The sequence below is a fragment of the Cannabis sativa genome, chromosome 5 (genome assembly GCF_029168945.1).
Source record: "Cannabis sativa cultivar Pink pepper isolate KNU-18-1 chromosome 5, ASM2916894v1, whole genome shotgun sequence".
Lineage (NCBI taxonomy): Eukaryota > Viridiplantae > Streptophyta > Magnoliopsida > Rosales > Cannabaceae > Cannabis > Cannabis sativa.
In genome coordinates, this window is record NC_083605.1 from 65720762 (window position 1) to 65735427 (window position 14666).

Consider the following 14666-nt stretch of genomic DNA (forward strand, 5'->3'; position numbering starts at 1 on the left):
AAAATAAACTCTTTAGGGGTTTGTACTTAAAGATGATACCTTAGCCAGAAAAAAAAAAAAAAAAAAAAAAAAAAAAAAAAACTTAAGGGAAAGGGGTTATGCATTGTGTTTTATTAAACTCAATAATTATTGCAATTTATTATTTTTATCAATAGAGATATAAGTATCTTAATGTTTTGTAGTGATTGCCTGGCAAATGATTGCCATGCTTGACATAAAATTTCTTTTGATGATTACTGTGTATTTTTTAATTTTTATATTTGTGGAAGGCTTTAACATTCAATTTGAGTAGGTATATGTTGACATTAGTTCATTGCAAGTGTATGATTGGACTAAATTATACTTTCATTGTGTTCGGTGTGATCATGAAGAACTGAATTCTGAGCATTATTTATTGCAGACCTAATAGTCATAGGACAATCTCATAGGGTCATCATTAGTGATTATTTGTAGCCCATTCAACATCTTTTCAGCTCAATCTACATCAATTTATGGTGTTATTTACATGGAACATACTATTGTTTAGTGATCAATTTTCTGTGTGGAAGATGCTCTGTATTCCGAATACCAAAAATTAACCGAAAATAATAATTATGCGACATCACACATTTACGTATACATGTTAAATTTACCTCATTGGTAACTACTTTTTTCCCTTTGTCGGAGGCCTTTGTGCGCTTAGCAACTGACTTGTCATCTTCATCGACATTGCGCTTTCCTGATGACATCTACAACAAACATTTAAATCAATCAACTAAATATCAACGATTTTTGGCTTTTAATTTAATCAACTGTTAATATTCTTTCTGATTGTTTATACAGATTGTTGATTCAATCATATCTCATGGGAGTTTCTTAACTAATAGTGTTATAGAGCATAGTGTTGTTGGTATCAGATCCTGGATTAATTCTAATGTTCACTTAAAGGTTTGTTTCCTAATAAGTCGTGATTGAATTAACAATGGAGTTTGGAGGGAAAAACACCAAAAACTGAATAATGAAAAAAAAAAAAAAAAAAAAACATGCAGGATACTGTGATGCTTGGAGCAGATTTTTATGAAACAGAATCTGAAGTGGCTTCATTGTTTGCTGAGGGAGGAGTTCCTATTGGAATAGGAGAAAACACAAAAATCAAGTACAAAGAAATCTTCTTGTTTTTTTATTACCACTAAGAGAAATAGATTTTGTTAGTCAAGTTACATTGGGCAAGGATTTCATGTTTAAAACCATTATCTTTTGTCCATTTCACAGAGAATGCATCATTGACAAAAATGCAAGAATTGGAAAGAATGTTATCATTGCTAACTCAGAGGTAATACCTTCATAGCAATGAGTATAAGTGTTATTATATAATGAAATATCCCAAGTTATTGAATTTTTCTTTCCTATTTGCAGGGGGTCCAAGAAGCTAACGATTTTTGGCTTTTAATTTAATCAACTGTTAATATTCTTTCTGGTTGTTTATACAGATTGTTGATTCAATCATATCTCATGGGAGTTTCTTAACTAATAGTGTTATAGAGCATAGTGTTGTTGGTATCAGATCCCGGATTAATTCTAATGTTCACTTAAAGGTTTGTTTCCTAATAAGTCGTGATTGAATTAACAATGGAGTTTGTTTCCAGGGCTGGTTGGATGGGTTGTTCAACCCGCCTAACTCACAACTCGGGTTGATATGTTTGTTTGTGTGTTTATTAAAGTCTGATCTGAAAGCATTTTGAAAGTTTGGTTCTGATCCTGGTTGAGGATTAAAAGGAAGACACACAGAGAGAAATGGGAAGAACACCATGTTCTGATCCTCTATATATTAATGGAGAGGGAGAGAGAGAGAAGAAGAACATTGACTTACTTGTACAAGTAACAAACGATTCCCAGAATTCTACATAGGACAAGGCAACATCTTCTTCGCGAGCTTCTCCGGTGGCGATACCCTCTGTGATGTAGCAAAGGAGTTTAAGAACCCTAAAAACAACTAATAAGAACAAGAAAAATGATCAACATGCAATTTGTGTAGTCATGTAAAATTAACAAGGGAAGTGTTCTGATCAACATACAATTGAATAAATGAGACTATAAAAGGTCAGAATGGATTCTAATCATACTGATTAGCAGTAAAACATTGTTTCAGAGAATGAAGGAACAAATATAAAAGAACCAAACAATGATGGCTCACAAAAGAACTATATTTCTTTCATTAGAATGTAATAATTTGACACGAAAAGAAACATATTTGTAACTACTTGTAACACTAAAATCAACATTCAAATTGTTAAATGTGAATAAAGGAAAATCTCAAAAATCAAATAACGTTTGGCCATTCAAAACGAAATAGCTTCCAAGAATCCAATTTCTTGGTAGCCACTTGTTAAAAAGACCTGGAACAAAGAACAAAGTCAGAACCTCTTCTATTATTATCTTTAGAATAAAAATTATGTTTTATTTTTGGGTCAATTCACAAGTAATTTTCTCAGAAAACCATTTGACATTAGAAGCCAAATTTGACTACAGTTTAAAAAATTCTTAGTTCTAATGTCGCTACCAAGATTAAGCAAAGAAACAAACTAAACAAGACCGAATTACGTAAAGATGTTGTTGAATCTAGTAGAATAAAAAGCTTGTTTTATTATTCTGCCAATTCACTCGTGAATTTCCCAGAAAACAATTTGAAATGAAAAGCCAAATTTGACTACAGTTTCTAAACAATATTAGTTCTAACGCTTTTACAAAGATTAAGCCAATAAACAAAGTTAAAACACGATTGAAGTACAGAGATATATTCAAATACAGATATGTTTCTTGTAGCTTCAAAATAATATCAAGAACTTCAACTTTCAGAAGATGACCAAATTCATCGGCAATTGCATAATACAATCTCTCACAAACAACCCAGTACCTCAAAAATGGACTTGGAAAAAATTACAAAGTACCCAAATGACAATTGACATGATTTAAGGAGAATAAGAGTAAATACCTGCTAGCGATAAAGGGTGGAAAGCTGACGAAGTGGGTTGGGTGAGAGACCCAATTGGAGGGAGAGAATTTAGGGTTTAAGGAGAGTTTGTACGAATTTGAGAAAATGAGAGGAATAAGCACTTTATTTTGGAGTTTACTAAATGGGCCATGTTTTGTTGAAAGTGTTTCTTCACTTTACTAAATGGGCGCGAAAACCAATATTTTTGCAACTGGTTACAACCGGTTGTACTTCCCATTTTCAAGTCAAATACCCCTTTATTTATCAAACATAATATTATATAGAAATAATATATGAAGTGTGTAATATCAGCCTTTAGATCAAAATCAATACAATCTAATGGCTATTAAAAGTGTGCAGCACTAGTCACTCAAAAATCACATGCGTGACAACAGACCTCTCCTATAATATATATATATATATATATAACTGAACTGGCATATATACATATATATACACATATTACTTTTACTGATTCATACATATATAATAGCGAACCATCAAATCAGATTTTTTTGATGAAAAATTATGTCTTTTGGTATACTATTATTGTAGCAGACTTGTTTTCACAATCACTCTCGAGTAGTCGTATATCACTTTAACACACCACTCGGCCCACATATCATCGTACTAATTTATATGTATATATAATTTTAGATGATCCAACAGAAAGATGATATTTTGACTGCAATTTTTTATACCATTCGAGTAGTATATTTTATACTTTATACATTTCAGATACAAGACATATCAAATTTTATATATACTTTCGATGGTGTCTTTTTTTTCTTTGAATGGGAGCATTTTTTATAAAAAATATCCAATTTGTTTAGTGGAATGAGGGCATTCCATGGATGAGAGCATCCAAATTTTTTTGGTGGAATGAGGGCATTCCATGGATGAGGGCATCCATAAATTTAATGGAATGAGAGCATTCCATAAATTTAATTTTAGTGGAATAAGAGTATTCCATGGATGAAATCATCCAAATTTTTAGTGGAATGAGGGCATCCCATGGATGAGGGCATCCATTTTCATTTATGGAATGAGGGCATTCCATAAGTGAATAGAGAAACAACAAAAAAAATCAGAACGAGAGAGGAGCAAAATAAACATCAAAAGAAAAAAGAAATAGGAATGAGATCATTCCCTAAACACTTACCCAAGCTTTTTGATTGTTGGTAGAAAAATATCGTAGTTTTTTTTTTCTGTGTTTCTTTTCTCTCCTTCTCAGATTTTCTTTTTTTCAAAGTATCGATCCTTTTTCTGTTCTCAACTTCTCCTATTTATAGACCCTATTTTTTCCAATAAAATTATTATTATGTTTTTTTATCCTGTAACGTAAAGGATGAGTAAAAATAGGGGAGTGGGGAGTTGAGATCCTATTTTCTCTCTATTTGACTGATATTTATTATTATTATTATTATTATTATTATTATTATTATTATTATTATTATTATTTTAAAAACCAATAATGAAATAATAATAAATTTATTTATTCCTCTTTTTTTTTTTTTTTATCGTTCAACATAATATATTTTATTCATTTTAAAAAATGTAAATAAATAAAATAATACTAATATCACATACATATATTAAAAGTGTTTTACATGTAAAAATAGAGGTTTTAAAAAATTAATATAAAATTTATAACTCAATGAATAATATTTCTCTACTTGTAGCTAAATCCACTCCCATTTTATCTTTACTATCTTTTAAAATATATTATTAAAATTTTACTTTCTCTATTTTACATCAAATATCTATAATATATCATATATCAGCTTTTCTATAATTTATTTACATCATTACAATATTATATTTTTAAATACTCACAGTTCTTTATTATTTTTATTATTCAAATACTTATATTATCATTTTATTAATTCTACATCATTAACTAAAACAAGGTCAACACATTATTTTCTTTTATAATATGAATGGTTTTTTTATTAGCTTTTGAAGATTGTTAAGTTGATTTATTTATTAATTGTAATTTTTAAGGTGTAGTTTTCAATTTGATAGTATAGACTTGGAAGCATTTTTGCATCATGAGAATTTATGAATAATTATTAAAGGTTAGATACTTTTGATGCCTTTCAAGGCTTTTGTATACTAATAACTATGGCTTTGGTCCTAATTGTTTAGACTAGTCTTTCTGTATGGTCTATTTAAATTTGGGGGATGACCCCAACCGCCATGGCCAAGAGAATTAGTCCTCACAACATGTCTTTGAAGCTACGGTGGGGATTTCTGTCATTGTCGTAACTAGAGCGAGGCCATTTTGTAGACTATTTTATTACTACTGGCTCATCTTGTGCTCATGGCTTCTACCTCAACATTTCTTCTGTTATTAACATATAAGAATTTAATTTTTTATTTATTTCTTATTTTTATATATTATAATTTGGATTATTTTTAGTATAATTTTTTGACATTATCTACTTTTATTATTAAATTCTGGGAATAGAGTTTTTTATTTTATTTTGGGGTTTTTTTGGGAAAGTTTATGATTACGGAGACTTTGCCTATTAGTTTATTTTTAATCAAATATGTTGGAGAGATGTTTTTATATAAATTTTTGAGAATTTTCTTCTTCGGTTTATTTATTAATATCATTATTATGATGCTAAGTCATCTTTTATTTTTATTCTGCTTTGTAGATATTTTATGGAATTGTCATGATAGTTGTGTAGCGTTGCTAGCTACTGTTCTTATAACTATATTGTCTAAATTTCTCAGACAGTTTTGTCAATTGATGGTTCTCAAGTAGCCAAAGCAAAACCCCTTTGGGTAGGTAGTTTTTAATTTTGTGTAATTTTGTTTCATTAGGTTTGGTTTTATTTGATTGAATCAAGTGATAGAGATTTAGAACTTAGTATTTTATTGATGTATTATTTTGTTCGTAGATAGCCATTCTAATGCAATTTTTTTTTTTTTGGTGTTTTGTTTTTGAGAAGTCTCAAGTAATATTTAAGGATTACAAGCTGAAACTCTAGCTCTTCTGATGCATTGTTTGATTACATTATAGATTTATTACCTAAATTTTTTGGGGCAATTTTGTCCCATGTGACTCGCTTACTTTAGCAGCTCATAGTTCGGGAAGGGATACCCTTCAATTAGACAATAAATCTTAAATTCACGAGTAATTCTAATCACTACGTAAAAAAAATTAAAAGTGATATTATTTGCAACATCCAGGGGCATAGAGTGAACCAAGTCCAACATGGTGTTACTAAGCATCTTCAAATAGCGAACTTTTTCTCAAGGTCGCTAGCACTGTAGGCTGTAGGTGGTGATGATGATCTTGAGTTTTGTACCAAAACCAAGCTTTAGACATTGTGCTGCAGATGTAACAAAATAGGACCAAATCGTCATCATTGAGTTTATTAGATTTAGTAGAAGAGTTTCTTGAACTAACGATCACTTTGCATAGGTTTGGATTCCAATTTGTAGGCTTAGTTCAAGTCTATATCGTTGCTTCTTGATTTAGATAAAAGCCTATTCACAATAATGCTTCAAATAGCTATGTGTATAATCAACATTTACATTAGACGCATTTTGTTTAGAGTAAATTACGCCAAGTGACCTTAATACTAAATAATTTATAGATTTGTCGTTGTCTATTTAAATGTTTGAAGTATCAGTGTATTAAAAAAATATTTCTCTTTCATTTTTATATTTTTGATGAGTTTAAAATATTTTTCTTACTACAATTATAATCGTTTAGTCTCAAAAATTATACTATTTCAATCTACTTTTTAAGGTGATTATTATAATATGCAAAAAGTATATATTTTTTAGCTATTATTGAAGATGACCAAAATCAAAAGTAATATAATAGTTTCTTTTTTATTTAGTTAACCATTAATCATTTTTTAAAATCTTTAAACAAAAATTCAATATATCAAACAACTATAAATTACTATAAAGTATTTAATTATTTTATATTGAGAGGTTACAAGATTGTATTCCAATTGTATACTTAATTTATAAATAAATTTTGATAGACTTCTAAAATAGCTTATTAAGAAACTGGAAATATTTTACTTATGAGTTACACTTAAAATAATGATCTACTTTAATTTTGCTAAAAGCCTTTATAATAATTTGTTATACTTTATAAGTTTGATACATGGGAAGGGAAGGATAAGATATTTTTACCGAATAAAATGTTAGGAATCAAAAGTAATCTTATAATTTTTATTTTTTTATTTTTTTATTTATTTATTTATTTACTTATTTATTTTGTAATGAAAAAATAATTAACCAATAACTTAAACAAAATTCAATATGTCAAATAGTCATAAGTTACTAAAATTATTTGTAATTTTATATATAAAAATTACTATAGTATAAATTTATATAAGCTTAGAATTATTTCAATAAGATTATTAAAATGATTATAACTTTTAAAAAAGAAAATGACAACTGACTTTGGTACTAACACTAATAAAAAAAATACAAAGAATTGTTTATATATGCAGTACAATACTACTGCACATTGTATAATTTAAATGACTAATATTATATTTGATAATAATTTTAAAATTAGGTATATAATTAAATATTTATCAATAATAATAATTATTATTATACTAATTTTGATTACATTATTAAAATCTATAAATTAATTAGTGTTCTTTTTATATTGGGAAATTTACAAAAATACTGGAATTTTGGGTAACTTTTACAAAAATACTGTCACACGGAAAAGTTTACAAAAATACTGTATTTTTATAAAACACTAGTAGACCACAAAACAGAACAACTCAAAACACCAGTGGAACAACTAAAAAACACCAGTACAATACCAGTAAAAACTTAACACAGTATACTGCAGTATGAAACTTATAAAAAAATACAGTATAAATGTAAAAAATACCGCCTGGTAGTATTTTTGTAAAAAAATGACAAAAGTTAGTAAACCACGTAAATTTCCCATATATTTGGCTATTTGAGGTTATTTCTCATTTGACGAGTTAAGATATGGTAAACATAGGGGAAATTTTCATGGGCCACCTTATTTTGGCAATTATTTTCAAAAATAACGTTGTTTTTGTTATGTTAAGTTTCTGTATATATAGTTGCCCTTTTTTTTGGTAATTTTCTATTTTTAACACTTTCTATAATGGGCTTTGTAATCCCGTTTTAGGCTGTATAACAAAAACAAAAACAACAACACAACATAAAAAAGACTTTCAAAAATGCAACATACAGAAAAAAAAAAAAAAAAAAAAAAACTAAAATGAATGAAAAATAACATACTGAAAAAGAAAAAAAAATATGAAAACTAAATCAAAAAAAAAATATATAACGAATCAGTATAAAAAAAAAAAATCAACAACATATCAAATAAAAAAAAACTAAACAAAAATATATATAAAAAACTCACAATAAAACTACTTAGAAAAACAAAAAAAGCTAAATCAACACCAATGAACAACATGAAACAAAAATAAAAAAAAAAAAAACAACAGTATAAAAAACATCTTCAAAATCATACAACATAATATATATATAAAAAAAAACTAAAAAATAAAAATAAAAAAGCTAAGATTAAAGAAAAATAACCTTTGCTCCATTGAAGGTTACCGTGGGGAAGACGATGACGTGTCACGTCATTATGTTCCCATTTCAAAAATAACGTTATTTTTGTAAAAAGTTACCTAATTTAGTATATTCCTAAAAAATCCCTAAACATAACTTCTTCTTTCATGTAGGGCGGCCCTAGGTATAGACGGGTTAGGCCCACGTTTAGGGCCTACTCATTTTAGGGGTCCAAATAAAAACAATATCTTTTAAAAAATATACATATTTTTTTGATAATTTTTAAAAATACTATTTATCTTTATAGTAAGGATTCAAAAAAAAAAATTATCTATGACCCATTTCAACTCAGGACCGACCCTGCTTTCATGTTGTATAAATAGTGTTGGTGTTACTTATTTAGATACTAGAAAACTTTTAAATATGAAATATTATAATATTTATTGTAATAACCCTCAAAATTAGTTGGCTTTTGTTCTAATTTAAAATTTAGTTACTTCTTTGTTAATAATTTATGAAAAAAAAAAAAAAAAGCTACTTTTATATTTTTTATCTTGGAAAAAATATATATGTTTCCCACAATTCAAAATATAGTTTAAAATAGTTAAAAAGAAGACTCAAGGTATCTTAAATAATAAAATAACAAAATATAGCCTAAAAACTATTAAATAAAATCATATTTTTAAAGTCCAACTGATTAAAATAAGCAACCAAATAGGTATGAGAAAACAATTATCTTGAAATATTTTTTATAATAAAAAGTAACTAATTAATATATTATTTACATCAAAAGAAACTAAAAGGTTACTTTTTTTTTAATATTTGCATAACATTGAAATTTTTGAAAGCTAGATTTTTCAATTCTTTTTCATTTTCAATAATTATTTTAAATTTTGGTATTTTTGCTAACGTGGATATCAGTAATTTTATAAATAATTTTATTAAAAGTATTTTTGTAAATAAAATTAATTTTAAGTATAATATTAAAAAAAATTACTTTTGTTTATACGTACCTTTTTGTTTGTGAGCCGTCCGAGATATATAGATTCCATCGTAAAAGCGAATGCCTTTGATTTTGTAAACAATTACAACAGTATCACAGGTGTCAAGCCAGGCCAAAAGACAACACAGGAACTAAATGGTATCATATTAACATAAACAACATACACCTAATTTATTCTCATTCTCGTCATTGAATTAGCCACAGCCAAAGTTTAAAACAATAAGAAAACGAATGACTAGTACTTTAAACACAAACAGACAGCATTTAGAGCTCATTAAAGTTACAATTTCAGAATTAACGAGTTCACAAGTATTGAACCTTAAAAGACAGAACTATATAGAACTCAGTAGTGTTTCAAGGAACTGACTATTAAAGTAGTTTACTCATATAGTGAGCGATCCAATAACCTTGGGGTAGGAATGGCAACTAGTGGAATCTTTTTCTTAAGAACAATTCCAAACTTCTCTGCAAGATCCATTTTCTCTCCACGAGGCAATTCCCAGTTAAAAGAATGCAAAAGAGTAGCTAGTGAATACATCACCATCCTCTCAGCCATGGCTATCCCTGCACATATTCTTCTACCAGAACCAAATGGGATGTAGTTAAAGTCACTTCCACTAAAGTCCCATTTACTGTTGTTCAAGAATCTCTCTGGATCAAACTTGAGGGGATTCTCCCAGATGGAAGGGTCTCTCTGTGTGGCCCAAACATTGATGAAAATCCGAGAGCCTTTTGGAATGGTGTAGCCTCCCACAGTGCAACTTTCACTTGGGCAATGAGGCACTAACAATGGTAGAACTGGGTGCAGCCTCAGAGTTTCTTTCATCACAGCTTGTAAGTAAGGTAGCTTATGAATGTCAGACTCCTCTACTATGTTGTCTTTGCCAATTACAGCTTCTAACTCTTGTTGGGCTCTCTTTAAAATCTCTGGCTGGTTCATGATTTCAGCCATGGCAAACTCGATTGTATTAGAGGATGTGTCACTCCCACCCACAACCATATCCTGTTTAAACATTTATAAACAAAAACATGAAAATTGGTTGATGAAACCGTAGTACTGTTTATACTTAAAATAAATTCAAGAAAAAAAAAACTTCATTTGTTTAAATCTCTTACAGTTTCTCAAGGCCATTAATATCAGTTAACATGAATAAGTTGTTCAAAAACTTGTTACTAAATTTGTGAATTAAAGTCTTCAAAAATTGAGCTTTAGCTCCTCTGTTTCACCTTAACGTGAAGATATATAAAGTGTCAAATCCCAATAACACAGCGGTACTATATAGAGATAAAAAAAGTGTGTACCATAAGCAAAGCTTTCACATGGGTAATCGTCAATGGTGTTTTAGAATCAACTTCTTCTTTCAATTCCAACAAGTACTGCAAGAAATCTCTGTTCTGACCACCACCACTACTATCTCTCTCGTCCCGAATCTTCAAAGACGAAGAAGAACGTTGAGCAATCAATTTCTCGAACATCATATCGAATCTAAGAGCCAGCTTAGTCATTTGCTTTCCAACCCCTTGAAGGTCAAACCGAGCAAGACCCGGATAAAAGTCCGACAAATTAGGCTTACCCAGAAGATCAGTCATCTCAGAAACAATCTGCCGAAACTCAGCGCCCAACGAATCTCTCTCGTCTCCCTCCACAGCCCCACCCCAAAGCATATTCGTAATCACATTCAGAATGGTCAGAAACATCTGCTCCCCAACGTTAACGGGTGACCCGACCCGACTGTAACAGTAGCCAACAGTTTGACGAACCTCCCGGCGCCGGAGTTCATAGACGGAGTCCAAGGTGGTATTGCTGAGCATCTTGAGAACGCAGACTTTTCTAAGCATACGCCATTCAGGACCGTACGGGGTCCAAACGATGTCGTATCCACCATAGGTGGCTATACGGCCGGCGACTGGGACGTCGCGATTAGCGAAAACGACGTCGTTTTCTCTTAAAACTTCACGAGCTAAAGAAGGTGAGGTGATAACTATACCAACCTTGTTCCCCAACTGAAGCTTCAATATTGGGCCGTGAGTTTGGGCCAAATCTCTGAAGTAGCTGTGGAGCTCTGGATCCAGAGATAAAAGGTTGCCCAATAAGGGCAGCCCACGTGGGCCTGGCGGTAACGGCGGGGAGGCCCGTTTACCCCGTAATTTGAGATGAATTAGTAGGAGGAAGACAACGGCAGCAGCGGAGAGAGTGAAGCACACGCGCGTCAAGTCGACGTTATGTTTCAAGAAGTTTAGCAAGGTTGTGCTGGTGATGGTGGGCGTCATGGTGACAACACGTTACAAAATATGAAAGATCGAGAATTTTTTGGGTATATTAATGGGCGAAAGGTAGGCATTGTATTTATATGTGTTTATTTTTGTCTTTAGAGGATTTTGTTTCAAACGTATCATTAGCCGAATCTTTTAATTTTTTATTTAAAAAAAAAAAAAAAAATCTCGGGTTAAAGAGCATTAATTGGGTACAACACGGATGTGTGGTATTATTATTTGTAGCAGAGGATGTTTATTTACCCTCAGTCTAATTATATATTAGATGTTAAATTTTATTATCCGATTCGATTTAATTAATTTAAGTGATCGAATCGATCAAATATTCATTACATATTAAGTTGGATCGGTTCTATTTATTGGTTTAATTTAGATTAATTTAATATTTTAAAATTAGTATTTTTTAGATCAGATCGAATCTTTCTAGTATTTTAGATCATGTATTGAATTCCAATCCAAAAAAAAGAGTAAAATTTTAATGTTAATTTTTATTTTTTTTGAATGAATAAACGTCTATTAATAAGAACAGAAGCTAGACCTCGTGGTCATTACAAAATAAATCTTTCGCAATTTGAGAGATAGGTAACCGACCAAATCGATTATGGGTGAATGCCCACTTAGCCACATTATGGGCAACAAAATTACAAGTTCTGAGAATACACGAAAACAAACAACCATTAAAATATTTAGAGAGCTCTAAGCAACAATTAGAGTAATTCTCAATCTCCCAACAAGACGAAGCGCAGTTGAGAGAGTTGATCACGACCCTAGAGTCACTCTCCACGATGACAAATTTGTGACCGTTGAGCTTTGCGGTTTCCAGAGCTTAGCAAACAGTTGCCGCCTCTCCACAAAGAGCATCTGCATAGTCCAGTCTAGCTGAATGCACCCAGACCACCTCACCCAAATAGTTTTTAGCAACCACGGCAATACCGAAATAAAATCTAATTACACATACAAACTAAATGAAAATACTAATTAGCTCAATTGGATGTTAGATGTATTGAATTTTTGGATACTCCATCCAACATCCGATCCGATCCAATTGAATATTCAAAATTAGCATCAAATTCGATTTTATCACAATTGGATCTTCAATGTTTGGCGGTCAGTTATAATTGAATCAGTCGGTTGTCAATGAATTAGATTGATTTATACACACTTTTTTTGCACAATTAGATATTGAGTTTCCTATATTTTAATTTGATATTTATTTGGAGAAATTGTAAACCATTTGTAAGGTAACACTTCATGGTGATGTTGGATGTAATTTTACATAAAATTTGTGTTATTTTTTTTATAAAAAAAAATTAATTTTGTGATATAATTGTATCAAATTTTCGTATTGTGTTACTAATGTATAATTATAAAATTTGATAGAAAATTTAATATTTAATTAATTTTATTACTAAAAATATAAAACAAAAATAATGGGTTTATCATGTAAAACAATTAAAAAATATAAATAATTATTAGACTTAGGCTTAGCTTTGTATTCTTGAGTCTTAGTTGCTTAGAAACAGTTAGGATTAGTTAGCTAGTTAATTATAATTCAGTTAGCTAATTCTATTGTAATAATAATAGAATTAGTTTATTCCTTCTTATCTTCTTCTTCTCTATTTTCTCTTTCCGCACTAATATGGTATAAGAGCCTTGAGTGTGCTCTACAGTGGCGCGGGGTGAGGGAGTTCAAACTAGGAGCACTGTTGATAACTCTAATCGATTTTTCGTTCTCGACAACACTTCTCAATCCTACTCTGATGATGCACGAAATCCCTTCTTCTTGTCTAACAGTGATCACCCCTGGCGTTAGTCTGGTTCCAAAGATCTTGGAAGGATGTGAAAATTATAGCTCATGGAGACAATCTATGACTGTGGCTTTAATAGCTAGGAACAAGCTAAAAATTGTCAATGGAAAGCTCCCTGCACCTAATGAAGATGATGAAGACTTTGACATCTGGAATCGATGCAACAGTATTGTCATCCCATGGATTCTTCATGTTGTCACCGATGATATTGCAGAGAGCATCATGTATATTGATAATGTTGCCACGATATGGTCTCATATTGAGGAGCAGTTCAATCAAAAGAATGCTCCACGCGTTTTCAAAACTATTCGAACCAAACAGGGACTTATTCAAGGATCGAACAATATCACAACCTACTTTACTCGACTCAAATCCCTATGAGATTTGATTCAAGAATATCGGCCACAACCAATTTGCAGCTGTGGGGCTATGAAAATCATTCAACAATACCAGGATGAGGATCGTGTTCTTGAATTTCTCATCTCTCTAAATGAGTCCTTCAGTAATGCCCGTTCCCATATCTTGATGCAAGATCCTCTTCCAAACATCAACAAAGTTTATTCTACTGTGATTCAGGAAGAATGACAAAGATGTCTGTTTATTCCACACACTGAAAATGATAAATCTGGATCCAATGATGGTGGTTTTGCTGGTAATGTCCAACCACACAAACCTAAAATGTCATGTAGTCACTGTGGCATTTTAGGTCACACAATGGACAAATGCTACAGGTTGAATGGGCATCCACTAGGGCATCATCTATATGGAAGATTTCCAAACAGAAATACAGTACCTATTGGAAAACCTAACACTCAAAATGGCAACTCATATGGAAATAATGGTGGAAAACCATAAGCTGCTAATGTTACTAGCAATATGGAAATGAAATCTAGGGAAAATACTGATGGTAATCAAGACTTGGTCAATCGTGTCTATGCAGTATCAACACATCTTGGCAATCTTTTCTCAAAAGTCTACTGATTGAACTACAGGGAATCAAAGTGATCCTCCTTTAGCTTCTCATTTCATTGGTAAACATTTTCTTAATTTTAAATCTAAG

General features: G+C 30.6%; 1 protein-coding gene and 1 long non-coding RNA gene across 2 annotated transcripts; one reads left to right on the forward strand and one right to left on the reverse strand.

Moving 5' to 3' along the window:
* Positions 1–801: 801 nt before the first annotated feature.
* On the forward strand, positions 802–1412 carry LOC115713661 (uncharacterized). Its single transcript, XR_009687951.1, has 4 exons — positions 802–927; positions 1029–1135; positions 1252–1312; positions 1396–1412. It is a non-coding gene; the product is annotated as an uncharacterized LOC115713661 (long non-coding RNA).
* Positions 1413–9670: 8258 nt separating this feature from the next.
* Positions 9671–11904, reverse strand: LOC115716284 (geraniol 8-hydroxylase). The gene is made up of 2 exons (XM_030645045.2): positions 10827–11904; positions 9671–10527 (listed from the first exon to the last, which is right to left on the reverse strand). The coding sequence occupies exons 1-2, from the start codon at positions 11793–11795 to the stop codon at positions 9904–9906; spliced, it is 1593 nt and encodes a 530-aa protein (XP_030500905.2). The 5' UTR covers positions 11796–11904; the 3' UTR covers positions 9671–9903.
* Positions 11905–14666: the final 2762 nt, after the last annotated feature.

What these genes read in the sequence shown, in the direction of transcription:
- LOC115716284 (XM_030645045.2), bottom strand. Translation starts at nt 11,795, where the DNA reads ATGACGCCCACCATCACCAGCACAACCTTGCTAAACTTCTTGAAACAT. An exon ending in ATGTGAAAGCTTTGCTTATG is followed by an intron (nt 10,528 to 10,826) that starts GTACACACTTTT and finishes ATGTTTAAACAG; the next exon opens with GATATGGTTGTGGGTGGGAG.